The sequence below is a fragment of the Tympanuchus pallidicinctus genome, unplaced genomic scaffold (genome assembly GCF_026119805.1).
Source record: "Tympanuchus pallidicinctus isolate F22 unplaced genomic scaffold, pur_lepc_1.0 scaffold125, whole genome shotgun sequence".
NCBI classification, from domain to species: domain Eukaryota; kingdom Metazoa; phylum Chordata; class Aves; order Galliformes; family Phasianidae; genus Tympanuchus; species Tympanuchus pallidicinctus.
In genome coordinates, this window is record NW_026294643.1 from 48397 (window position 1) to 74013 (window position 25617).

At 57.2% G+C, this 25617-nt stretch overlaps 1 protein-coding gene and 6 long non-coding RNA genes across 58 annotated transcripts in view; 4 read left to right on the top strand and 3 right to left on the bottom strand.

Moving 5' to 3' along the window:
* The window catches only part of LOC128075723 (sarcoplasmic/endoplasmic reticulum calcium ATPase 1), a gene marked incomplete at its 5' end in the record, with an annotated part of 54606 nt that overhangs the window by 27878 nt on the left and 1111 nt on the right, over nt 1-25617 (bottom strand). Inside the window, 8 exons of the mRNA XM_052672717.1 lie at nt 4485-4705; nt 9681-10016; nt 15264-15482; nt 17278-17403; nt 19149-19280; nt 21372-21474; nt 23348-23436; nt 25291-25457. Of these exons, the coding sequence (XP_052528677.1) occupies nt 4485-4705; nt 9681-10016; nt 15264-15482; nt 17278-17403; nt 19149-19280; nt 21372-21474; nt 23348-23436; nt 25291-25457 (1393 nt within the window). The remainder of the gene's footprint in view (nt 1-4484; nt 4706-9680; nt 10017-15263; nt 15483-17277; nt 17404-19148; nt 19281-21371; nt 21475-23347; nt 23437-25290; nt 25458-25617) is intronic.
* Nucleotides 7651-9327, top strand: LOC128075720 (uncharacterized). The gene is made up of 3 exons (XR_008204036.1): nt 7651-7763; nt 7949-8095; nt 9232-9327. It is a non-coding gene; the product is annotated as an uncharacterized LOC128075720 (long non-coding RNA).
* Nucleotides 10058-15091, bottom strand: LOC128075710 (uncharacterized). Of its 22 annotated transcripts, XR_008203979.1 has the most exons (11): nt 14923-14994; nt 14526-14716; nt 14181-14236; nt 13825-13974; nt 13626-13783; nt 12268-12309; nt 12138-12185; nt 11603-11643; nt 11322-11355; nt 11233-11280; nt 10058-10164 (listed from the first exon to the last, which is right to left on the bottom strand). It is a non-coding gene; the product is annotated as an uncharacterized LOC128075710 (long non-coding RNA). The 22 variants fall into 22 exon arrangements; XR_008203983.1 differs by lacking the exons at nt 14181-14236; nt 14526-14716; nt 14923-14994 and adding an exon at nt 14409-14479 and having other exon boundaries at nt 13825-13955; XR_008203993.1 differs by lacking the exons at nt 13626-13783; nt 13825-13974; nt 14181-14236; nt 14526-14716; nt 14923-14994 and adding exons at nt 12597-12630; nt 12837-12926; nt 14409-14464.
* Nucleotides 15489-17275, top strand: LOC128075716 (uncharacterized). Of its 2 annotated transcripts, none has more exons than XR_008204032.1 (5): nt 15489-15632; nt 16105-16236; nt 16295-16398; nt 16770-16887; nt 17197-17275. It is a non-coding gene; the product is annotated as an uncharacterized LOC128075716 (long non-coding RNA). The 2 variants fall into 2 exon arrangements; XR_008204033.1 differs by lacking the exon at nt 15489-15632 and adding an exon at nt 15728-15799 and having other exon boundaries at nt 15898-16236.
* On the top strand, nt 19923-21164 carry LOC128075721 (uncharacterized). Of its 4 annotated transcripts, none has more exons than XR_008204037.1 (5): nt 19923-19992; nt 20083-20222; nt 20508-20614; nt 20899-21035; nt 21135-21164. It is a non-coding gene; the product is annotated as an uncharacterized LOC128075721 (long non-coding RNA). The 4 variants fall into 4 exon arrangements; XR_008204039.1 differs by lacking the exons at nt 19923-19992; nt 20083-20222 and adding exons at nt 19997-20071; nt 20288-20356 and having other exon boundaries at nt 20514-20614; XR_008204038.1 differs by lacking the exon at nt 20899-21035.
* LOC128075715 (uncharacterized) lies at nt 22076-23271 on the top strand. Of its 7 annotated transcripts, none has more exons than XR_008204025.1 (4): nt 22076-22168; nt 22488-22528; nt 22863-22945; nt 23156-23271. It is a non-coding gene; the product is annotated as an uncharacterized LOC128075715 (long non-coding RNA). The 7 variants fall into 7 exon arrangements; XR_008204031.1 differs by lacking the exons at nt 22488-22528; nt 22863-22945 and adding exons at nt 22571-22611; nt 22696-22861; XR_008204026.1 differs by lacking the exon at nt 22488-22528 and adding an exon at nt 22571-22611.
* LOC128075711 (uncharacterized) lies at nt 24297-25265 on the bottom strand. Of its 21 annotated transcripts, none has more exons than XR_008204018.1 (5): nt 25222-25263; nt 24861-24891; nt 24731-24763; nt 24500-24565; nt 24297-24454 (listed from the first exon to the last, which is right to left on the bottom strand). It is a non-coding gene; the product is annotated as an uncharacterized LOC128075711 (long non-coding RNA). The 21 variants fall into 21 exon arrangements; XR_008204005.1 differs by lacking the exon at nt 25222-25263 and adding an exon at nt 24619-24629 and having other exon boundaries at nt 24298-24454; nt 24500-24585; nt 24740-24817; nt 24861-24950; XR_008204007.1 differs by lacking the exon at nt 25222-25263 and having other exon boundaries at nt 24500-24587; nt 24731-24817; nt 24861-24950.

Genomic DNA, 25617 nt, shown 5'->3' on the forward strand with positions numbered 1-25617 from the left:
ACTGGGAGGGACTGGGAAGGACTGGGAGGGACTGGGTGGGACTGGGAGGAAGTAGATGGGAAATGGGAGGAAGTGGATGGGAAATGGTGAGGAATGGAGGGGAGCGGAGGGGAAATGGTGGGGAAACGGTGGGACTGGGAGGAACTGGAGGGACTGGGAGGAACTGGGAGGGACTGGGCATTACTGGGAGGAAGTAGATGGGAAATGGGGGGGAAGTAGATGGGAAATGGGAGGAAGTTGATGGGAAATGGGAGGAAGTAGATGGGAAATGGTGAGGAATGAAGGGGAGTGGAGGGGAAATGGTGGGGAATGGTGGGACTGGGAGGAACTGGGAGGGACTGGGAGGGACTGGGAGGAAGTAGATGGGAAATGGGGGGAAGTGGATGGGAAATGGGGGGGACTGGAGGGGACTGGAGGTGAAATAATGGGGAAATGGTGGCACTGGGCAGTACTGGGAGGGACTGGGAAGGACTGGGAGGGACTGGGAGGAACTGGGCATTACTGGGAGGAAGTAGATGGGAAATGGGGGGGAAGTAGATGGGAAATGGGAGGAAGTGGATGGGAAATGGTGAGGAATGGAGGGGAGCGGAGGGGAAATGGTGGGAGTGGGCGCTACTGGGAGGGACTGGGAAGGACTGGGAGGGACTGGGAGGGACTGGGAGGAACTGGGAGGGACTGGGAGGGACTGGGCATTACTGGGAGGAAGTAGATGGGAAATGGGGGGAAGTAGATGGGAAATGGGGGGAAGTAGATGGGAAAATGGAGGAATGGAGGGGAGCGGAGGGGAAATGGTGGGACTGGGCGCTACTGGGAGGGACTGGGCGCTACTGGGAGGCACTGGGAGGAACTGGGAGGAAGTAGATGGGAAATGGGGGAAAGTCGATGGGAAATGGGAGGAAGTGGATGGGAAATGGGAGGAATGGAGGGGAATGGAGGGGAAATGGTGAGGAATGGTGGGACTGGGTGGAACTGGGAGTTACTGGGAGGGACTGGGAAGGACTGGGAGGGACTGGGTGGTACTGGGAGGGAAGTAGATGGGAAATGGGGGGAAGTCGATGGGAAATGGGGAGGAAGTGGATGGGAAATGGTGAAGAATGGAGGGGAGTGGAGGGGAAATGGTGAGGAATGGTGGGACTGGGAGGAAGTGGAGGGACTGGGCATTACTGGGAGGAAGTAGATGGGAAATGGGGGGGAAGTAGATGGGAAATGGGAGGAAGTTGATGGGAAATGGGAGGAAGTAGATGGGAAATGGGGGGAAGTCGATGGGAAATGGGAGGAAGTCGATGGGAAATGGGGAGAATGGAGGGGAGTGGAGGGGAAATGGTGGGACTGGGCGCTACTGGGAGGCACTGGGAGTTACTGGGAGGCACTGGGAAGGACTGGGAGGGGACTGGGAGGGACTGGGCATTACTGGGAGGAAGTAGATGGGAAATGGGAGGAAGTGGATGGGAAATGGGAGGAAGTGGATGGGAAATGGGAGGAAGTGGATGGGAAATGGGAGGAAGTCGATGGGAAATGGTGAGGAATGGAGGGGAGCGGAGGGGAAATGGTGGGGAAACGGTGGGACTGGGAGGAACTGGAGGGGACTGGGAGGGACTGGAAGGAAGTAGATGGGAAATGGGAGGAAGTGGATGGGAAATGGGAGGAATGGAGGGGAGCGGAGGGGAAATGGTGGGACTGGGCGCTACTGGGAGGCACTGGGCGCTACTGGGAGGCACTGGGAGGAACTGGGAGGAAGTAGATGGGAAATGGGGGAAAGTCGATGGGAAATGGGGGGAAGTGGATGGGAAATGGGAGGAATGGAGGGAATGGAGGGGAAATGGTGAGGAATGGTGGGACTGGGTGGAACTGGGAGTTACTGGGAGGGACTGGGAAGGACTGGGAGGGACTGGGTGGTACTGGGAGGAAGTAGATGGGAAATGGGAGGAAGTGGATGGGAAATGGGAGGAAGTAGATGGAAATGGTGAGGAATGAAGGGGAGTGGAGGGGAAATGGTGGGGAATGGTGGGACTGGGAGGAACTGGGAGGGACTGGGAGGGACTGGGAGGAAGTAGATGGGAAATGGGGGGAAGTGGATGGGAAATGGGGGGGACTGGAGGGGACTGGAGGTGAAATAATGGGGAAATGGTGGCACTGGGCAGTACTGGGAGGGACTGGGAAGGACTGGGAGGGACTGGGAGGAACTGGGCATTACTGGGAGGAAGTAGATGGGAAATGGGGGGGAAGTAGATGGGAAATGGGAGGAAGTGGATGGGAAATGGTGAGGAATGGAGGGGAGCGGAGGGGAAATGGTGGGAGTGGGCGCTACTGGGAGGGGACTGGGAAGGACTGGGAGGGACTGGGAGGGACTGGGAGGCACTGGGAGGAACTGGGAGGAAGTAGATGGGAAATGGGGGAAAGTCGATGGGAAATGGGAGGAAGTGGATGGGAAAATGGGAGGAATGGAGGGGAATGGAGGGGAAATGGTGAGGAATGGTGGGACTGGGTGGAACTGGGAGTTACTGGGAGGGACTGGGAAGGACTGGGAGGGACTGGGTGGTACTGGGAGGAAGTAGATGGGAAATGGGAGGAAGTGGATGGGAAATGGTGAGGAATGGAGGGGAGCGGAGGGGAAATGGTGGGGAAACGGTGGGACTGGGAGGCACTGGGAGGGACTGGGAGGAACTGGGAGGGACTGGGCATTACTGGGAGGAAGTAGATGGGAAATGGGGGGGAAGTAGATGGGAAATGGGAGGAAGTTGATGGGAAATGGGAGGAAGTAGATGGGAAATGGTGAGGAATGGAGGGGAGTGGAGGGGAAATGGTGGGGAATGGTGGGACTGGGAGGAACTGGGAGGGACTGGGAGGGACTGGGAGGAAGTAGATGGGAAATGGGGGGAAGTGGATGGGAAATGGGGGGGACTGGAGGGGACTGGAGGTGAAATAATGGGGAAATGGTGGGCACTGGCAGTACTGGGAGGGACTGGGAAGGACTGGGAGGGACTGGGAGGAACTGGGCATTACTGGGAGGAAGTAGATGGGAAATGGGGGGGAAGTAGATGGGAAATGGGAGGAAGTGGATGGGAAATGGGAGGAATGGAGGGGAGCGGAGGGGAAATGGTGGGGACTGGGCGCTACTGGGAGGCACTGGGAGGAACTGGGAGGAAGTAGATGGGAAATGGGGGAAAGTCGATGGGAAATGGGAGGAAGTGGATGGGAAATGGGAGGAATGGAGGGGAATGGAGGGGAAATGGTGAGGAATGGTGGACTGGGTGGAACTGGGAGTTACTGGGAGGGACTGGGAAGGGACTGGGAGGGACTGGGTGGTACTGGGAGGAAGTAGATGGGAAATGGGAGGAAGTGGATGGGAAATGGTGAGGAATGGAGGGGAGCGGAGGGGAAATGGTGGGACTGGGTGCTACTGGGAGGCACTGGGTGCTACTGGGAGGCACTGGGAGGAACTGGGAGGAACTGGGAGGGACTGGGAGGGACTGGGAGGAAGTAGATGGGAAATGGGGGGAAGTCGATGGGAAATGGGAGGAAGTGGATGGGAAATGTTGAAGAATGGAGGGGAGTGGAGGGGAAATGGTGAGGAATGGTGGGACTGGGAGGAAGTGGGAGGGACTGGGCATTACTGGGAGGAAGTAGATGGGAAATGGGGGGGAAGTAGATGGGAAATGGGAGGAAGTTGATGGGAAATGGGAGGAAGTAGATGGGAAATGGGGGGAAGTCGATGGGAAATGGGAGGAAGTCGATGGGAAATGGTGAGGAATGGAGGGGAGTGGAGGGGAAATGGTGGGGACTGGGCGCTACTGGGAGGCACTGGGAGTTACTGGGAGGCACTGGGAAGGACTGGGAGGGACTGGGAGGGACTGGGCATTACTGGGAGGAAGTAGATGGGAAATGGGAGGAAGTCGATGGGAAATGGTGAGGAATGGAGGGGAGCGGAGGGGAAATGGTGTGGGAAACGGTGGGACTGGGAGGAACTGGGAGGGACTGGGAGGGACTGGAAGGAAGTAGATGGGAAATGTGAGGAAGTGGATGGGAAATGGGAGGAAGTCGATGGAAATGGGAGGAATGGAGGGGAGCGGAGGGGAAATGGTGGGGACTGGGCGCTACTGGGAGGCACTGGGCGCTACTGGGAGGCACTGGGAGGAACTGGGAGGAAGTAGATGGGAAATGGGGGAAAGTCGATGGGAAATGGGAGGAATGGAGGGGAATGGAGGGGAAATGGTGAGGAATGGTGGGACTGGGGTGGAACTGGGAGTTACTGGGAGGGACTGGGAAGGACTGGGAGGGACTGGGTGGGACTGGGAGGAAGTAGATGGGAAATGGGAGGAAGTGGATGGGAAATGGTGAGGAATGGAGGGGAGCGGAGGGGAAATGGTGGGACTGGGCGCTACTGGGAGGCACTGGGTGCTACTGGGAAGCACTGGGCGCTACTGGGAGGCACTGGGTGGAACCGCTGGGCTCTGCTGGGCGCCGCTGGGGGGGGGGGGGCTCACCAGACCACCTCCCCGACGTTGGAGGAGATGAGGTAGCGGATGAACTGCTTCATGTTGTTGTAGATGGCGCGGCCCTCCTCCACCGCCGCCACGATGGTGGAGAAGTTGTCGTCAGCCAGCACCATTTCGGAGGCCGTTTTGGCCACGGCGGTGCCGGATCCCATGGCGATGCCGATCTCGGCCTTCTTCAGAGCCGGGGCGTCGTTCACACCGTCGCCTGTCTGGGGGGTGAGAGGGGATGGGGTCAGCGGGGGCAGTGGGGTCGTAGGGGGAGACAGTGGGTGATGGTGGGAGCCAATGGGGTCAGTGGGAATCAATGTGGGTCAGTGGGGTCATAGGGGGAGACAGTGGGTGATGGTGGGAGCCAATGGGGTCAGTGGGGTCATAGGGGGAGACAGTGGGTGATGGTGGGAGCCAATGGGGTCAGTGGGAATCAATGGGGTCAGTGGGGTCATAGGGGGAGACAGTGGGTGATGGTGGGAGCCAATGGGGTCAGTGGGAATCAATGGGGTCAGTGGGGTCATAGGGGGAGACAGTGGGTGATGGTGGGAGCCAATGGGGTCAGTGGGGTCATAGGGGGAGACAGTGGGTGATGGTGGGAGCCAATGGGGTCAGTGGGAATCAATGGGGTCAGTGGGGTCATAGGGGGAGACAGTGGGTGATGGTGGGAGCCAATGGGTCAGTGGGGTCATAGGGGGAGACAGTGGGTGATGGTGGGAGCCAATGGGGTCAGTGGGGTCATAGGGGGAGACAGTGGGTGATGGTGGGAGCCAATGGGGTCAGTGGGAATCAATGGGGTCAGTGGGGTCATAGGGGGAGACAGTGGGTGATGGTGGAGCCAATGGGGTCAGTGGGAATCAATGGGGTCAGTGGGGGTCATAGGGGGAGACAGTGGGTGATGGTGGGAGCCAATGGGGTCAGTGGGAATCAATGGGGTCAGTGGGGTCATAGGGGGAGACAGTGGGTGATGGTGGGAGCCAATGGGGTCAGTGGGAATCAATGGGGTCAGTGGGGTCATAGGGGGAGACAGTGGGTGATGGTGGGAGCCAATGGGGGTCAGTGGGAATCAATGGGGTCAGTGGGGTCATAGGGGGAGACAGTGGGTGATGGTGGGAGCCAATGGGGTCAGTGGGAATCAATGGGGTCAGTGGGGTCATAGGGGGAGACAGTGGGTGATGGTGGGAGCCAATGGGGTCAGTGGGAATCAATGGGGTCAGTGGGGTCATAGGGGGAGACAGTGGGTGATGGTGGGAGCCAATGGGGTCAGTGGGAATCAATGGGGTCAGTGGGGTCATAGGGGGAGACAGTGGGTGATGGTGGGAGCCAATGGGGTCAGTGGGAATCAATGGGGTCAGTGGGGTCATAGGGGGAGACAGTGGGTGATGGTGGGAGCCAATGGGGTCAGTGGGAATCAATGGGGTGATGGTGGGAGCCAATGGGGTCTGTGGGAATCAATGGGGTCAGTGGGGTGATGGTGGGAGCCAATGGGGGCAGTGGGACTCAGTGGGGTCAGTGGGGTCATAGGGGGAGACAGTGGGTGATGGTGGGACTCAATGGGGTGATGGTGGGAGCCAATGGGGTCAGTGGGACTCAGTGGGGTCAGTGGGGTCATAGGGGGAGCCAGTGGGGTCAGTGGGACTCAATGGGGTGATGGTGGGAGCCAATGGGGTCAGTGGGACTCAATGGGGTGATGGTGGGAGTCAATGGGGTCAGTGGGACTCAATGGGGTCATGGTGGGAGTCAATGGGGTGAGTGGGACTGAATGAGGTCAGTGGGGTGATGGTGGGAGCCAATGGGGTCAGTGGGACTGAATGGGGTGATGGTGGGAGTCAATGGGGTCAGTGGGAATCAATGGGGTGATGGTGGGAGCCAATGGGGTCAGTGGGACTCAATGGGGTGATGGTGGGAGCCAATGGGGTGAGTGGGAATCAATGGGGTGATGGTGGGAGCCAATGGGGTGAGTGGGACTGAATGGGGTGATGGTGGGAGCCAATGGGGTCAGTGGGACTCAATGGGGTGATGGTGGGAGCCAATGGGGTCAGTGGGACTCAATGGGGTGATGGTGGGAGCCAATGGGGTCAGTGGGAATCAATGGGGTGATGGTGGGAGCCAATGGGGTCAGTGGGAATCAATGGGGTGATGGTGGGAGTCAATGGGGTCAGTGGGACTCAATGGGGTGATGGTGGGAGTCAATGGGGTCAGTGGGACTCAATGGGGTGATGGTGGGAGCCAATGGGGTCAGTGGGACTCAATGGGGTGATGGTGGGAGTCAATGGGGTCAGTGGGACTCAATGGGGTGATGGTGGGAGCCAATGGGGTCAGTGGGAATCAATGGGGTGATGGTGGGAGCCAATGGGGTCAGTGGGAATCAATGGGGTGATGGTGGGAGCCAATGGGGTCAGTGGGACTGAATGGGGTGATGGTGGGAGCCAATGGGGTCAGTGAGACTCAATGGGGTCAATGGGGTGATGGTGGGAGACAATGGGGTCAGTGGGACTCAATGGGGTGATGGTGGGAGCCAATGGGGTCAGTGAGACTCAATGGGGTCAATGGGGTGATGGTGGGAGCCAATGGGGTCAGTGGGACTGAATGAGGTCAGTGGGGTGATGGTGGGAGTCAATGGGGTCAGTGGGAATCAATGGGGTGATGGTGGGAGTCAATGGGGTCAGTGGGAATCAATGGGGTGATGGTGGGAGTCAATGGGGTGAGTGGGACTGAATGAGGTCAGTGGGGTGATGGTGGGAGCCAATGGGGGCAGTGGGACTCAGTGGGGTGATGGTGGGAGCCAATGGGGTGAGTGGGAATCAATGGGGTGATGGTGGGAGCCAATGGGGTGAGTGGGACTGAATGGGGTGATGGTGGGAGCCAATGGGGTGAGTGGGACTGAATGGGGTGATGGTGGGAGCCAATGGGGTCAGTGGGACTCAATGGGGTGATGGTGGGAGTCAATGGGGTCAGTGGGACTCAATGGGGTCATGGTGGGAGTCAATGGGGTCAGTGGGAATCAATGGGGTGATGGTGGGAGCCAATGGGGTCAGTGGGAATCAATGGGGTGATGGTGGGAGCCAATGGGGTGAGTGGGACTGAATGAGGTCAGTGGGGTGATGGTGGGAGCCAATGGGGTCAGTGGGACTCAATGGGGTGATGGTTGGAGTCAATGGGGTCTGTGGGACCCAATGGGGTCAATGGGACTCAATGGGGTCAATGGGGTCATGGTGGGACCCAATGGGGTCATTGGGGTCACAGTGGGACCCAATGGGGTCAATGGAACTCAATGGGGTCAATGGGACTCAATGGGGTCAATGGGGTCACGGTGGGACCCGATGGGGTCAATGGGACCCAAAGGGGTCAATGGGACCCAATGGGGTCAATGGGGTCACGGTGGGACCCGATGGGGTCAATGGGACCCAAAGGGGTCAATAGTGTCATGGTGGGACTCAATGGGGTCAGTGGGACTCAACGAGGTCAAGGAGACCCAATGGGGTCAATGGGGTCACGGTGGGACCCAATGGGGTCAGTGGGACTCTATGGGGTCAATGGGGTCATGGTGGGACCCAATGGGGTCATTGGGGTCACAGTGGGACCCAATGGGGTCAATGGAACTCAATGGGGTCAATGGGACTCAATGGGGTCAATGGGACCCAATGGGGTCAATGGGACTCAACGGGGTCAATGGGACCCAATGGGGTCAATGGGGTCACGGTGGGACCCGATGGGGTCAATGGGACCCAAAGGGGTCAATAGTGTCATGGTGGGACTCAATGGGGTCAGTGGGACTCAACGAGGTCAAGGAGACCCAATGGGGTCAATGGGGTCACGGTGGGACCCAATGGGGTCAGTGGGACTCTATGGGGTCAATGGGACTCAATGGGGTCAATGGGACTCAATGGAGTCAATGGGGTCATGGTGGGAACCAATGGGGTCAATGGAGTCACGGTGGGACCCAATGGGGACAGTGGGACCCAATGGGGTCAATGGGACTCAATGGGGTCAATGGGGTCATGGTGGGACCCAATGGGGTCATTGGGGTCACAGTGGGACCCAATGGGGTCAATGGGACCCAATGGGGTCAATGGGACTCAATGGGGTCAATGGGGTCATGGTGGGACCCAATGGGGTCATTGGGGTCACAGTGGGACCCAATGGGGTCAATGGAACTCAATGGGGTCAATGGGACTCAATGGGGTCAATGGGACCCAATGGGGTCAATGGGACTCAACGAGGTCAAGGAGACCCAATGGGGTCAGTGGGACTCAGTGGGGTCAATGGGTGATGGTGGGACCCGATGGGGTCAATGGAACCCAATGGGGTCAATGGGGTCACGGTGGGACCCAATGGGGTCAGTGGGACTCTATGGGGTCAATGGGACTCAATGGGGTCAATGGGACTCAATGGAGTCAATGGGGTCATGGTGGGAACCAATGGGGTCAATGGAGTCACGGTGGGGCCCAATGGGGACAGTGGGACCCAATGGGGTCAATGGGACTCAATGGGGTCAATGGGGTCATGGTGGGACCCAATGGGGTCATTGGGGTCACAGTGGGACCCAATGGGGTCAATGGAACTCAATGGGGTCAATGGGACTCAATGGGGTCAATGGGACCCAATGGGGTCAATGGGACTCAACGGGGTCAATGGGACCCAATGGGGTCAATGGGGTCACGGTGGGACCCGATGGGGTCAATGGGACCCAAAGGGGTCAATAGTGTCATGGTGGGACTCAATGGGGTCAGTGGGACTCAACGAGGTCAAGGAGACCCAATGGGGTCAATGGGGTCACGGTGGGACCCAATGGGGTCAGTGGGACTCTATGGGGTCAATGGGACTCAATGGGGTCAATGGGACTCAATGGAGTCAATGGGGTCATGGTGGGAACCAATGGGGTCAATGGAGTCACGGTGGGACCCAATGGGGACAGTGGGACCCAATGGGGTCAATGGGACTCAATGGGGTCAATGGGGTCATGGTGGGACCCAATGGGGTCATTGGGGTCACAGTGGGACCCAATGGGGTCAATGGAACTCAATGGGGTCAATGGGACTCAATGGGGTCAATGGAACCCAATGGGGTCAATGGGGTCACGGTGGGACCCAATGGGGTCAATGGGACTCTATGGGGTCAATGGGACTCAATGGGGTCAATGGGGTCAGTGGGGTCAATGGGGGGGTGAAAAGGGGGGTGTCCCCCCCTACCCACCATGGCCGTGATCTCGTCGAAGGACTGCAGGAACTCGACGATCTTGGATTTGTGGGTGGGTTCGACGCGGGCGAAGCAGCAGGCCCGGCGACAGGCCTCCCTCTGCTCGGCCGGGGGGAGGTCGTCAAACTCCCTCCCCGTGTAGGCCTTCCCCGTCACCTCCTCGTCCTCCGAGAAGATGCCGATGCGGCGGCAGATGGCGATGGCCGTCCCTTTGTTGTCCCCGGTGATCATGATGACTCGAATGCCGGCGTCGCGACACAATTGGATGGAACCCATCACCTCCTTCCGGGGCGGATCCAACATCCCCACGCAGCCCACGAAGGTCAGGTCGGTCTGTTTGGGGTTAAAATGGGGGGAGGTTGTGGGGTTGGGGGGTTGGGGGAAGGTTGGAGGGTGACGGGGGGTGGGGGGTCAAGGGGGGGTTGTGTGCGGTTGGCGGGATGCAACTTCACTGAGGTGATATTGTGCCCTGCTGGGTGGCCTACAACCTCATAGAGATGGCATTTCCCGCTGTTGGGTGACCTAGAACCTCACCAAGATGGCATTTCCTGCTGTTGGGTGACCTAGAACCTCATGGAGATACAATTTCCTGCTGTTGGGTGACATAGAACCTCACAGAGGAGACGTTTCCCCCTGTTGGGTAACCTAGAATCTCACAGACATGATATTACACACTATTGAGTTACCTAGAACCTCATGGAGATGGCATTTCCCACTGTTGGGTGACCCAGAACCTCATAGAGGAGACGTTTCCCACTGTTGAGTTACCTAGAACCTCACAGAGATGGCATTTCCTGCTGTTGGGTGACCTAGAACCTCACGGAGATACAACTTCCTGCTGTTGGGTGACCCAGAACCTCACAGGGATGGCATTTCGTGCTGTTGGGTGACCTAGAACCTCACCAAGATGGCATTTCCCACCTACTACACGACTCAGAACCTCACAGGGATGGCATTTCCCACTGTTGGGTGACCTAGAACCTCACAGAGAAGACATTTCCTGCTGTTGGGTGACCTAGAACCTCACAGGGATGGCATTTCGTGCTGTTGGGTGACCTAGAACCTCACAGAGAAGACATTTCCTGCTGTTGGGTGACCCAGAACCTCACAGAGATGGCATTTCCCACTGTTGAGTTACCTAGAACCTCACAGGGATGGCATTTCGTGCTGTTGGGTGACCCAGAACCACATAGAGATACAACTTCCTGCTGTTGAGTGACCTAGAACCTCACAGGGATGGCATTTCCCACCTACTACACGACCCAGAACCTCACAGAGATGGCATTTCCCACTGTTGGGTGACCCAGAACCTCATGGAGATACAACTTCCTGCTGTTGAGTGACCTAGAACCTCATAGAGATGGCATTTCCCACTGTTGGGTGACCCAGAACCTCACAGGGATGGCATTTCCCACTGTTGGGTGACCTAGAACCTCACCAAGATGGCATTTCGTGCTGTTGGGTGACCTAGAACCTCATGGAGATACAATTTCCTGCTGTTGGGTGACATAGAACCTCACAGAGGAGACGTTTCCCCCTGTTGGGCAACCTAGAATCTCACAGACATGATATTACACACTATTGAGTTACCTAGAACCTCATGGAGATGGCATTTCCCACTGTTGGGTGACCCAGAACCTCATAGAGGAGACGTTTCCCACTGTTGAGTTACCTAGAACCTCACAGAGATGGCATTTCCTGCTGTTGGGTGACCTAGAACCTCACGGAGATACAACTTCCTGCTGTTGGGTGACCCAGAACCTCACAGGGATGGCATTTCGTGCTGTTGGGTGACCTAGAACCTCACCAAGATGGCATTTCCCACCTACTACACGACCCAGAACCCCACAGAGATGGCATTTCCCACTGTTGAGTTACCTAGAACCTCACAGAGATGGAATCATCTGCTGTTGGGTGACCTAGAACCTCATAGAGATGGCATCACCCGCTGTTGGGTGACCTAGAACCCCACAGGGATGGCATTTCCCACTGTTGGGTGACCCAGAACCTCACCAAGATGGCATTTCCCACCTACTACACGACCCAGAACCTCACAGAGATGGCATTTCCCACTGTTGGGTGACCTAGAACCTCATAGAGATGGCATTTCCTGCTGTTGAGTTACCTAGAACCTCATGGAGATGGCATTTCGTGCTGTTGGGTGACCCAGAACCTCACAGGGATGGCATTTCCCACTGTTGAGTTACCTAGAACCTCACAGAGATGGCATTTCCTGCTGTTGGGTGACCTAGAACCTCACGGAGATACAACTTCCTGCTGTTGGGTGACCCAGAACCTCATAGAGATGGCATTTCCCGCTGTTGAGTTACCTAGAACCTCACAGGGATGGCATTTCGTGCTGTTGGGTGACCTAGAACCTCACCAAGATGGCATTTCCCACCTACTACACGACCCAGAACCCCACAGAGATGGCATTTCCCACTGTTGAGTTACCTAGAACCTCACAGAGATGGAATCATCTGCTGTTGGGTGACCTAGAACCTCATAGAGATGGCATCACCCGCTGTTGGGTGACCTAGAACCCCACAGGGATGGCATTTCCCACTGTTGGGTGACCCAGAACCTCACCAAGATGGCATTTCCCACCTACTACACGACCCAGAACCTCACAGAGATGGCATTTCCTGCTGTTGGGTGACCCAGAACCTCATGGAGATACAACTTCCTGCTGTTGAGTGACCCAGAACCCCACAGAGAAGACATTTCCTGCTGTTGGGTGACCTAGAACCTCACAGGGATGGCATTTCGTGCTGTTGGGTGACCTAGAACCTCATGGAGATTGAATCACCCGCTGTTGGGTGACCTAGAACCTCACGGAGTTACAACTTCCTGCTGTTGGGTGACCTAGAACCTCACAGAGAAGACATTTCCTGCTGTTGGGTGACCCAGAACCTCACAGAGATGGAATCATCTGCTGTTGGGTGACCTAGAACCTCACCAAGATGGCATTTCCCACCTACTACACGACTCAGAACCTCACAGGGATGGCATTTCCCACTGTTGGGTGACCCAGAACCTCATAGAGATGGAATCACCCGCTGTTGGGTGACCTAGAACCTCACAGAGGAGACGTTTCCCACTGTTGAGTTACCTAGAACCTCACAGGGATGGAATCATCTGCTGTTGGGTGACCTAGAACCTCACCAAGATGGCATTTCCCACCTACTACACGACCCAGAACCCCACAGGGATGGCATTTCCCACTGTTGGGTGACCCAGAACCTCACAGAGGAGACATTTCCTGCTGTTGGGTGACCCAGAACCTCACAGAGATGGCATTTCCCACTGTTGAGTTACCTAGAACCTCACAGGGATGGCATTTCGTGCTGTTGGGTGACCTAGAACCTCACAGGGATGGCATTTCCTGCTGTTGGGTGACCTAGAACCTCACAGGGATGGCATTTCCCACCTACTACACGACCCAGAACCTCACAGGGATGGCATCACCCGCTGTTGGGTGACCTAGAACCTCACAGAGGAGACGTTTCCCACTGTTGAGTGACCTAGAACCTCACAGGGATGGAATCATCTGCTGTTGGGTGACCTAGAACCTCACCAAGATGGCATTTCCCACCTACTACACGACCCAGAACCCCACAGGGATGGCATTTCCCACTGTTGGGTGACCCAGAACCTCACAGAGGAGACATTTCCTGCTGTTGGGTGACCCAGAACCTCACAGAGATGGCATTTCCCACTGTTGAGTTACCTAGAACCTCACAGGGATGGCATTTCGTGCTGTTGGGTGACCTAGAACCTCACAGGGATGGCATTTCCTGCTGTTGGGTGACCTAGAACCTCATGGAGATTGAATCACCCGCTGTTGGGTGACCTAGAACCTCACGGAGTTACAACTTCCTGCTGTTGGGTGACCTAGAACCTCACAGAGAAGACATTTCCTGCTGTTGGGTGACCCAGAACCTCACAGAGATGGAATCATCTGCTGTTGGGTGACCTAGAACCTCACCAAGATGGCATTTCCCACCTACTACACGACTCAGAACCTCACAGGGATGGCATTTCCCACTGTTGGGTGACCCAGAACCTCATAGAGATGGAATCACCCGCTGTTGGGTGACCTAGAACCTCACAGAGGAGACGTTTCCCACTGTTGAGTTACCTAGAACCTCACAGGGATGGAATCATCTGCTGTTGGGTGACCTAGAACCTCACCAAGATGGCATTTCCCACCTACTACACGACCCAGAACCCCACAGGGATGGCATTTCCCACTGTTGGGTGACCCAGAACCTCACAGAGGAGACATTTCCTGCTGTTGGGTGACCCAGAACCTCACAGAGATGGCATTTCCCACTGTTGAGTTACCTAGAACCTCACAGGGATGGCATTTCGTGCTGTTGGGTGACCTAGAACCTCACAGGGATGGCATTTCCTGCTGTTGGGTGACCTAGAACCTCACAGGGATGGCATTTCCCACCTACTACACGACCCAGAACCTCACAGGGATGGCATCACCCGCTGTTGGGTGACCTAGAACCTCACAGAGGAGACGTTTCCCACTGTTGGGTGACCTAGAACCTCCTAGAGATGGAATCATCTGCTGTTGGGTGACCCAGAACCTCACCAAGATGGCATTTCCCACCTACTACACGACCCAGAACCCCACAGAGATGGCATTTCCCACTGTTGGGTGACCAAGAACCTCATAGAGATGGAATCATCTGCTGTTGGGTGACCCAGAACCTCACCAAGATGGCATTTCCCACCTACTACACGACCCAGAACCCCACAGAGATGGCATTTCCCACTGTTGGGTGACCAAGAACCTCATAGAGATGGAATCACCCGCTGTTGGGTGACCTAGAACCTCACAGACGAGACGTTTTCCACTGTTGAGTGACCTAGAACCTCACAGGGATGGAATCATCTGCTGTTGGGTGACCTAGAACCTCACCAAGATGGCATTTCCCACCTACTACACGACTCAGAACCTCACAGGGATGGCATTTCCCACTGTTGGGTGACCTAGAACCTCACAGAGAAGACATTTCCTGCTGTTGGGTGACCCAGAACCTCACAGAGATGGCATTTCCCACTGTTGAGTTACCTAGAACCTCACAGGGATGGCATTTCGTGCTGTTGGGTGACCTAGAACCTCACAGGGATGGCATTTCCTGCTGTTGGGTGACCTAGAACCTCACAGGGATGGCATTTCCCACCTACTACACGACCCAGAACCTCACAGGGATGGCATCACCCGCTGTTGGGTGACCTAGAACCTCACAGAGGAGACGTTTCCCACTGTTGGGTGACCTAGAACCTCCTAGAGATGGAATCATCTGCTGTTGGGTGACCCAGAACCTCACCAAGATGGCATTTCCCACCTACTACACGACCCAGAACCCCACAGGGATGGCATTTCCCACTGTTGGGTGACCTAGAACCTCACAGAGGAGACATTTCCTGCTGTTGGGTGACCCAGAACCTCACCAAGATGGCATTTCCCACCTACTACACGACTCAGAACCTCACCGAGACGCCCCGGCCCACCTCCAGAAGCCCCCCAAAGACGCCCCCCAGACCCCCCCCCCCCCTCACCTCGTACTCGGCGAATTTGGTGGAATCCTCCAGCACCATGTCCTCCTTCTTGGGCGGGGTGTCGCGCGTGGCCAAGGCCAGGCAGCGCAGGGTGTCCCTCCCCGTCCCCCACTCCTTGATGACCGCCAGGATCTTCTCCTTCACCGCCGGCGTCAGCGGGACGCGCGTCGTCCCAACCCGCACGTAATTGCAGCGGTCGATGACGCCCTCGGGGGCACCCTGGGGTGGGGGTGAGGGGGTCAGTGGGACCCACTGGGGTCACTGGGAGCCAATGGGGTCAATGGGACTCAATGGGGTCAATGGGGTCATGGTAGGAGCCAGTGGGGTCAATGGGACCCAATGGGGTCAATGGGGTCATGGTAGGAGCCAGTGGGGTCAATGAGGTCATGGTAGGAGCCAATGGGGTCAATGGGACCCAAGGGGGTCAATGGGGTCATGGTAGGAGCCAATGGGGTCAATGGGAGCCAATGGGGTCAGTGGGGTCATGGTGGGAACCAATGGGGTCAATGGGACCCAATGGGGTCAATGGGGACATGGTAGGAGCCAATGGGGTCAATGGGACCCAATGGGGTCAATGGGGTCATGGTAGGAGCCAATGGGGTCAGTGGGACCAAATGGGGTCAATGGGGTCAAGGTGGGACCCAGTGGGGTCAATGGGACCCAACGGGGTCAATGGGGTCATGGTGGGACCCAATGGGGTCAATGGGACTCAATGGGGTCAATGGGGTCATGGTAGGAGCCAATGGGGTCAATGGGACCCAATGGGGTCAATGGGGTCATGGTAGGAGCCAATGGGGTCAGTGGGACCCAATGGGGTCAATGGGGTCATGGTAGGAGCCAGTGGGGTCAATGGGACCCAATGGGGTCAATGGGGTCATGGTAGGAGCCAATGGGGTCAATGGGGTCATGGTAGGAGCCAATGGGGTCAATGGGACTCAATGGGGTCAATGGGGTCATGGTAGGAGCCAATGGGGTCAATGGGACTCAATGGGGTCAGTGGGGTCATGGTGGGACCCAATGGGGTCAATGAGACCCAATGGGGTCAATGGGGACATGGTAGGAGCCAATGGGGTCAATGGGACCCAATGGGGTCAATGGGGTCATGGTAGGAGCCAATGGGGTCAATGGGGTCATGGTAGGAGCCAGTGGGGTCAATGGGACCCAATGGGGTCAATGGGGTCATGGTGGGACCCAATGGGGTCAATGGGACCCAATGGGGTCAATGGGGTCATGGTAGGAGCCAATGGGGTCAATGGGACCCAATGGGGTCAATGGGGTCATGGTAGGAGCCAATGGGGTCAGTGGGACCCAATGGGGTCAATGGGGTCATGGTAGGACCCAATGCGGTCAATGGGACCCAATGGGGTCAATGGGGTCATGGTAGGAGCCAATGGGGTCAATGGGACCCAATGGGGTCAGTGGGACCCAATGGGATCAGTGGGACCCAATGGGGTCAATGGGGTCATGGTAGGAGCCAATGGGGTCAATGGGACCCAATGGGGTCAGTGGGGTCATGGTGGGACCCAATGGGGTCAATGGGACCCAATGGGGTCAATGGGGTCATGGTAGGAGCCAATGGGGTCAGTGGGACCCAATGGGGTCAATGGGGCCATGGTGGGACCCAGTGGAGTCAGTGGGATCAAATGGGGTCAGTGGGACCCAATGGGGTCAATGGGGTCATGGTGGGACCCAATGGGGTCAGTGGGACCAAATGGGGTCAATGGGGTCATGGTGGGACCCAATGGGGTCAATGGGGTCAAGGTGGGACCCAATGGGGTCAGTGGGACCCAATGGGGTCAGTGGGACCAAATGGGGTCAGTGGGACCCAATGGGGTCAGTGGGACCAAATGGGGTCAGTGGGACCCAATGGGGTCAGTGGGACCAAATGGGGTCAGCGAGACCCAATGGGGTCAGTGGGACCAAATGGGGTCAGTGGGACCCAATGGAGTCAATGGGGTCGTGGTGGGACCCAGTCTATGGGGTGGGTCTATGGGGTGAATCTATGGGGTCAGACCTTAACGAACATCTTATTCCCCACGGCCGCCCGCGACGCTTTGGCAGGGGAGCAATAAACCGACATGGACTTGCGGTCCCGGGAAAACTCCAGCGTGAATTCCTTCTTCATCAGCTGCTTAATTACCTGCGGGTCACGGGGTCAGGGGTCAGGGGTCGGGGGTCAGGGGGTCAGGGGGGCCATGGGGGGGCTGGGAGGCAATGGAGTCAGTGGGGTCAGTGGAGTGGTAACGGGGTCAGTGGGGTCAAAGAGGGTCAGTAGGGGTCATTGGGGTCATTGGGGTCAGTGGGGTCAGTGGGGGTCAGTAGGGGTCATTGGGGTCAGGGGGGCCGTGGGGAGGTTGGGGGGGTAATGGGGTCAGTGGGGTCAGTGGGGTCAGTGGGGTCAGGGGGGCCCTGGGGAGGTTGGGGGGGTAATGGGGTCAGTGGGGTCAGTGGGGTCAGTGGGGTCAGGGGGGCCCTGGGGAGGTTGGGGGGGTAATGGGGTCAGTGGGGTCAGTGGGGTCAGTGGGGTCAGTGGAGTGGTAATGGGGTCAGTGGGGTCAATGGGGGTCAGTAGGGGTCATTGGGGTCATTGGGGTCAGTGGGGTCAGTGGGGGTCAGTAGGGGTCATTGGGGTCATTGGGGTCAGTGGGGTCAGTGGGGGTCAGTAGGGGTCATTGGGGTCATTGGGGTCAGTGGGGTCAGTAGGGGTCAGTAGGGGTCATTGGGGTCAGTGGGGTCAGGGGGGCCGTGGGGAGGTTGGGGGGGTAATGGGGTCAGTGGGGTCAGTGGGGTCAGTGGGGTCAGTGGAGTGGTAACGGGGTCAGTGGGGTCAATGGGGGTCAGTAGGGGTCATTGGGGTCATTGGGGTCAGTGGGGTCAGTGGGGGTCAGTAGGGGTCATTGGGGTCATTGGGGTCAGTGGGGTCAGTGGGGGTCAGTAGGGGTCATTGGGGTCAGGGGGGCCGTGGGGAGGTTGGGGGGGTAATGGGGTCAGTGGGGTCGATAGGGGTCAGTAGGGGTCATTGGGGTCATTGGGGTCAGTGGGGTCAGGGGGGCCATGGGGAGGTTGGGGAGTAATGGGGTCAGTGGGATCAGTGGGGTCAGTGGAGTGGTAACGGGGTCAGTGGGGTCAATGGGGGTCAGTAGAGGTCATTGGGGTCATTGGGGTCAATGGGGTCAGTGGGGTCAGTGGGGTCAGTGGAGTGGTAACGGGGTCAGTGGGATATATGGGGATATATGGGGCCATGTGGGGATATATGGGGTTATATGGGGCCATACGCGAATATGGGGGATATATTGGGATATATGGGGATATACGGGGATATATGGGGCCATATAGGGATATATGGGGATCTATGGGGCCATATGCAGATATGGGGGATATATGGGGATATGTGGGATATATGGGGCCATATGAGGATATATGGGGATATACGGGGATCTATGGGGCCATATGGGGCCATATGGGGCCATATGCAGATATGGGGGATATATGGGGATATGTGGGATCTATGGGGCCATATGAGGATATATGGGGATATACGGGGATCTATGGGGCCATATGGGGCCATATGCAGATATGGGGGATATATGGGGATATGTGGGATCTATGGGGCCATATCAGGATATATGGGGATATACGGGGATCTATGGGGCCATATGGGGCCATATGCAGATATGGGGGATATATGGGGATATGTGGGATCTATGGGGCCATATCAGGATATATGGGGATATACAGGGATCTATGGGGCCATATGGGGCCATATGCAGATATGGGGGATATATGGGGATATGTGGGATCTATGGGGCCATATGAGGATATATGGGGATATACGGGGATCTATGGGGCCAAATGGGGATCTATGGGGCCAGGTGGGGCACTGACGGAGTTGCAGGCGTTGGCGCGCTCCACTTTGGAGAGGCTGCGCACGTCGGTGTTGAAGACGTTCATCTTCTCCACCAGGCAGGTCAGCGCCGTCTCCGTGGCCTCCCCCACCTTCTCGTAAATCCCCTTGGCCTGCGGGGACAAAATGGGGTCAGTGGGGCACCGTGGGGCCAGTGGGGTCATGGTGGGACTCAATGGGGTCAATGGGACCCAATGGGGCCAGTGGGGCAGCATGGGGTCATGGTGGGACTCAATGGGGCCAGTGGGGCAGCGTGGGGTCATGGTGGGACTCAATGGGGTCAATGGGACTCAATGGGGCCAGTGGGGCACCGTGGGGTCATGGTGGGACTCAATGGGGTCAATGGGACTCAATGGGGCCAGTGGGGCACCGTGGGGTCATGGTGGGACTCAATGGGGTCAGTGGGGCACCGTGGGGTCAGTGGGGCAGCGTGGGGTCATGGTGGGACTCAATGGGGTCAATGGGACTCAATGGGGTCAGTGGGGCAGCGTGGGGTCATGGTGGGACTCAATGGGGTCAATGGGACTCAATGGGGCCAGTGGGGCACCGTGGGGTCATGGTGGGACTCAATGGGGTCAATGGGACCCAATGGGGCCAGTGGGGCAGCATGGGGTCATGGTGGGACTCAATGGGGCCAGTGGGGCAGCGTGGGGTCATGGTGGGACTCAATGGGGTCAATGGGACCCAATGGGGCCAGTGGGGCAGCGTGGGGTCATGGTGGGACTCAATGGGGTCAGTGGGGCACCGTGGGGTCAGTGGGGCACCGTGGGGTCATGGTGGGACTCAATGGGGTCAATGGGTCCCAATGGGGTCAATGGGGTCGTGGTCTGTCCCAATGGGGTCAATGGGTCCCAATAGGGTCAATGGGGTCATGATGTGTCCCAATGGGGTCAGTGGGGTGATGGTGGGTCCCAGTGGGGTCAATGGGACCCCATGGGGTCAATGGGGTCATGGTCTGTCCCAAAGGGGTCAATGGGCCCCAGTGGGGTCAATGGGGTCCTGGTGAATCCCAATGGGGTCAGTGGGTCCCAATGGGGTCAATGGGTCCCAGTGGGGTCAATGGGGTCATGGTCTGTCCCAACGGGGTCAATGGGGTCCCAATGGGGTCAATGGGTCCCAGTGGGGTCAATGGGGTCCTGGTGCATCCCAATGGGGTCAGTGGGTCCCAATGGGGTCAATGGGGTCAGTGGTCTGTCCCAGTGGGGTCAATGGGGTCCCAATGGGGTCAGTGGGTCCCAATGGGGGCGATGGGGTCGTGATCTGTCCTAACGGGGTCAATGGGTCCCAATGGGGTCAGTGGGTCCCAGTGGGGTCAATGGGGTCCTGGTGCATCCCAATAGGGTCAGTGGGTCCCAATGGGGTCAGTGGGTCCCAGTGGGGTCAATGGGGTCCTGGTGCATCCCAATGGGGTCAATGGGGCCCAATGGGGTCAATGGGGCCCAATGGGGTCAATGGGGTCCTGGTGCATCCCAATGGGGTCAGTGGGGTCCCAATGGGGTCAATGGGGTCGTGGTCTGTCCCAGTGGGGTCAATGGGGTCCCAATGGGGTCAGTGGGTCCCAATGGGGGCGATGGGGTCGTGATCTGTCCTAACGGGGTCAATGGGTCCCAATGGGGTCAGTGGGTCCCAATGGGGGCGATGGGGTCGTGATCTGTCCTAACGGGGTCAATGGGTCCCAATGGGGTCAGTGGGTCCCAGTGGGGTCAATGGGGTCCTGGTGCATCCCAATAGGGTCAGTGGGTCCCAGTGGGGTCAATGGGGTACTGGTGCATCCCAATGGGGTCAGTGGGTCCCAGTGGGGTCAATGGGGTCCTGGTGCATCCCAATGGGGTCAATGGGGCCCAATGGGGTCAATGGGGCCCAATGGGGTCAATGGGGTCCTGGTGCATCCCAATGGGGTCAATGGGGTCCCAATGGGGTCAATGGGGTCGTGGTCTGTCCCAGTGGGATCAATGGGGTCCCAGTAGGGTCAGTGGGTCCCAATGGGGTCAATGGGGTCGTGGTCTGTCCCAATGGGATCAATGGGGTCCCAATAGGGTCAATGGGTCCCAATGGGGTCAATGGGGTCCCAATGGGGTCAATGGGGTCGTGGTCTGTCCCAATGGGGTCAACGGGACCCAATGGGTTCCGTGGGACCCCATGGGGTCAGTGGGGCCCAATGGGGGGGTTTTGGGGTGGGATATGGGGGGAGATGTGGGGCTGACCTCGTTGTAATCCAAGGAGGAGTCGTTGCAGAGGGCGCAGATGGTGGCCAACTCCACCAGGCCGTCGTATTGGCCGGCCTTGATGTGCTTCTCGTTCTTCAGCCTGGGGGGCACAGGGGGGGTGGGGGGGGGAGACCCCCAAATTAGGGGTGGGGGGGTGGGGAGACCCCAAAATATGGGGTGAGAGGGGGGGGGGACTCAAATATGGGGTGAGAGGGGAGGAAACCCCGAAATAAGGGGGGATGGGGGAGGGAACCGAGAGTGGGGTGAAGGGGGGGGGGGAGACCCCAAAATATGGGGTGAAGTGGGGTAGGAGACCCCAAAATATGGGGTGAAGTGGGGTAGGAGACCCCAAAATATGGGGTGGGGGGTGGGGAGACCCCAAAATATGGGGTGAGGGGGGGGGGGGACTCAAATATGGGGTGAGAGTGGAGGAAACCCCGAAATAAGGGGGGAGGGAACCAAGTGTGGGGTGAAGGGGGGGGGGAGACCCCAAAATATGGGGTGAAGTGGGGTAGGAGACCCCAAAATATGGGGTGGGGGGTGGGGAGACCCCAAAATATGGGGTGAGAGGGGGGGACGACTCAAATATGGGGTGAGAGGGGAGGAAACCCCGTAATAAGGGGGGAGGGGGGAGGGAACCGAGAGTGGGGTGAAGGGGGGAGAGACCCTGAAATATGGGGTGGGGGGGGTGGGGAGACCCCAAAATATGGGGGGAGAGACCCCAAAATATGGGATGAAGTGGGGTAGGAGACCCCAAAATATGGGGTGGGGGGGGGGGGGGACTCAAATATGGGGTGAGAGGGGAGGAAACCCCGAAATAAGGGGGGAGGGAACCAAGTGTGGGGTGAAGGGGGGGGGGAGACCCCAAAATATGGGGTGAAGTGGGGTAGGAGACCCCAAAATATGGGGTGGGGGGGTGGGGAGACCCCAAAATATGGGGTGAGAGGGGGGGACGACTCAAATATGGGGTGAGAGGGGAGGAAACCCCGTAATAAGGGGGGAGGGGGGAGGGAACCAAGTGTGGGGTGAAGGGGGGGGAGACCCTGAAATATGGGGTGAAGTGGGGTAGGAGACCCCAAAATATTAATTAGTGGCGTATTGGGTCATTAGGAGTGGGAAATCCCACTAATTAGTGGCGTATTGGGTCATTAGGAGTGGGAAATCCCACTAATTAGTGGTGTATTGGGTCATTAGAGTGGGAAATCCCACTAATTAGTGGCGTATTGGGTCATTAGGAGTGGGAAATCCCACTAATTAGTGGTGTATTGGGTCATTAGAGTGGGAAATCCCACTAATTAGTGGCGTATTGGGTCATTAGGAGTGGGAAATCCCACTAATTAGTGGTGTATTGGGTCATTAGGAGTGGGAAATCCCACTAATTAGTGGTGTATTGGGTCATTAGAGTGGGAAATCCCACTAATTAGTGGCGTATTGGGTCATTAGGAGTGGGAAATCCCACTAATTAGTGGTGTATTGGGTCATTAGGAGTGGGAAATCCCACTAATTAGTGGTGTATTGGGTCATTAGGAGTGGGAAATCCCACTAATTAGTGGCGTATTGGGTCATTAGGAGTGGGAAATCCCACTAATTAGTGGCAAATTGGGTCATTAGGAGTGGGAAATCCCACTAATTAGTGGCGTATTGGGTCATTAGGAGTGGGAAATCCCACTAATTAGTGGCGTATTGGGTCATTAGGAGTGGGAAATCCCACTAATTAGTGGCGTATTGGGTCATTAGAGTGGGAAATCCCACTAATTAGTGGCGTATTGGGTCATTAGGAGTGGGAAAGCTCGCTAATTAGTGGCGTATCGGGTCATTAGGAGTGGGAAAGCTCGCTAATTAGTGGCGTATTGGGCCAATAGGATGGGAAAGCTCGCTAATTAGCGGCACAATGGGCCAACGGGAGAGGAATCTCCCACTAATGAGCGGCACAGGCAGTAACGAGGGTGGTAATTATGCTAATTAGCACTCACACGTCGCCCTCGGGGGCGTAGGTGGAGCCGGTGATGGAAAACTCGTTAAGCGTGCAGACGTCGCCCTCCACTTTGTCCACGATGAACATCTGGGGGTCAAAGGTCACGGGGTCGAAGGTCACGGGGTCAAAGGTCAGCCGTGGGGTCGGGGGGGTCGGGGGCAGGGGTCAGATGTGGGGTCAGGGGTCCATCAAGGGGTCAGGGGTTGGGGTCAGCCTTGGGGGTCAGAGGTCAGGGGTCAACCTTGGGGTCAGTGGTGGGGTCAAGGGTCAGGGGTCAGACATGGGGTTAAAGGTCAGCCGTGAGGTCAGGGGTCGGGGTCAGGGGTCAGATGTGGGGTCAGCCTTGGGGTCAGAGGTCAGAGATCAAGGGGTCAACCAGGGGGTCTGGGGTTGGGGTCAGTCTATGGAGTCCCTATGGGGTCCCTATGGGGTCTCTATGGAGTCCCTATGGGGTCTCTATGGGGTCTTTATGGGGTCGCTATGGGGTCCCTATGGGGTCTCATTGGGGTCCCTATGGGGTCTCTATGGGGTCTCTATGGGGTCCCTATGGGGTCTCTATGGGGTCTCTATGGGGTCCCTATGGGGTCCCTATGGGGTCTCTATGGGGTCTCTATGGGGTCCCTATGGGGTCTCATTGGGGTCTCTATGGGGTCTCTATGGGGTCTCTATGGGGTCTCTATGGGGTCCCTATGGGGTCTCTATGGGGTCTCTATGGGGTCCCTATGGGGTCTCTATGGGGTCTCTATGGGATCTCTATGGGGTCTCTATGGGGTCCCTATGGGGCCTCTATGAGGTCTCTATGGGGTCCCTATGGGGTCTCTATGGGGTCTCTATGGGGTCCCTATGGGGTCTCTATGGGGTCTCTATGGGACACCTATGGGGTCTGAATGAGGTCTCTATGGGGTCCCTATGGGATCTCTATGGGACACCTATGGGGTCTGTATGGGACACCTATGGGACACCTATGGGGTCTTTGTGGGGTCTTTATGGGACACCTATAGGACACCTATGGGACCTGAATGGGGTCTCTATGGGACACCTATGGGACACCTATGGGGTCTCTATGGGACACCTATGGGACACCTATGGGGTCTCTATGGGGTCTCTATGGGACACGTATGGGGTGACGGCTGGAATCTCTATGGCACACTTATGGGACACCTATGGGGTCACTATTGGGTCTCTATGGAGTCCCTATGGGGTCTCTATGGGACACCTATGGGGTTTGTATGGGGTCTCTATGGGACACTTATGGGACACCTATGGGACACGTATGGGGTCTGAATGAGGTCTCTATGGGGTCTCTATGGGACACCTATGGGACCTGAATGGAGTCTGTATGGGGTCTCTATGGGACATTATGGGACATCTATGGGACAACCTATGGGACCTGAATGGGGTCTCTATGGGACACCTATGGGGTCACTACTGAGTCTCTATGGGGTCTCTATGGGGTCTCTATGGGTCTCTATGGGTCTTTATGGGATCTTTATGGGGTCTCTATGGGACACCTATGGGGTCTGTATGGGGTCTCTATGGGATCTCTATGGGGTCTCTATGGGGTCTTTATGGGGTCTCTATGGGGTCTGAATGGGGTCTCTATGGGACACTTATGGGACACCTATGGGGTCTGTATGGAGTCTGTATGGGGTCTCTATGGGACATTATGGGACATCTATGGGACAACCTATGGGTCCTGAATGGGGTCTCTATGGGACACTTATGGGGTCACTATTGGGTCTCTATGGGGTCTCTATGGGACACTTATGGGACACCTATGGGGTCTCTATGGGACACCTATGGGGTCACTATTGACTCTCTATGGAGTCCCTATGGGATCTCTATGGGACACCTATGGGGTCTCTATGGGACACCTATGGGACACCTATGGGACCCGAATGGGGTCCCTATGGGGTGACGGCGGGTCTCTATGGGGCCGACCTTGCAGACGGACATCTGGTTGGTGGTGAGGGTGCCGGTTTTGTCGGAGCAGATGACGGAGGTGCAGCCCAGGGTCTCCACGGAGGGGAGGCTGCGCACGATGGCGTTCTTCTTCGCCATCCGCCTCGTCCCCAGAGCCAGGCAGGTGGTGATGACGGCGGGCAGCCCTGCGGGAACCCCGTCAGACCCCATGGGGACCCATAGGAACCCATGGGAACCCATAGATCCCCATAGGAAGCCATAGATCCCCATAGGAACCCATAGGAGCCATGGCAACCCATAGATCCCCATAGGAACCCATAGGACCCCATAGGAACCCATAGGACC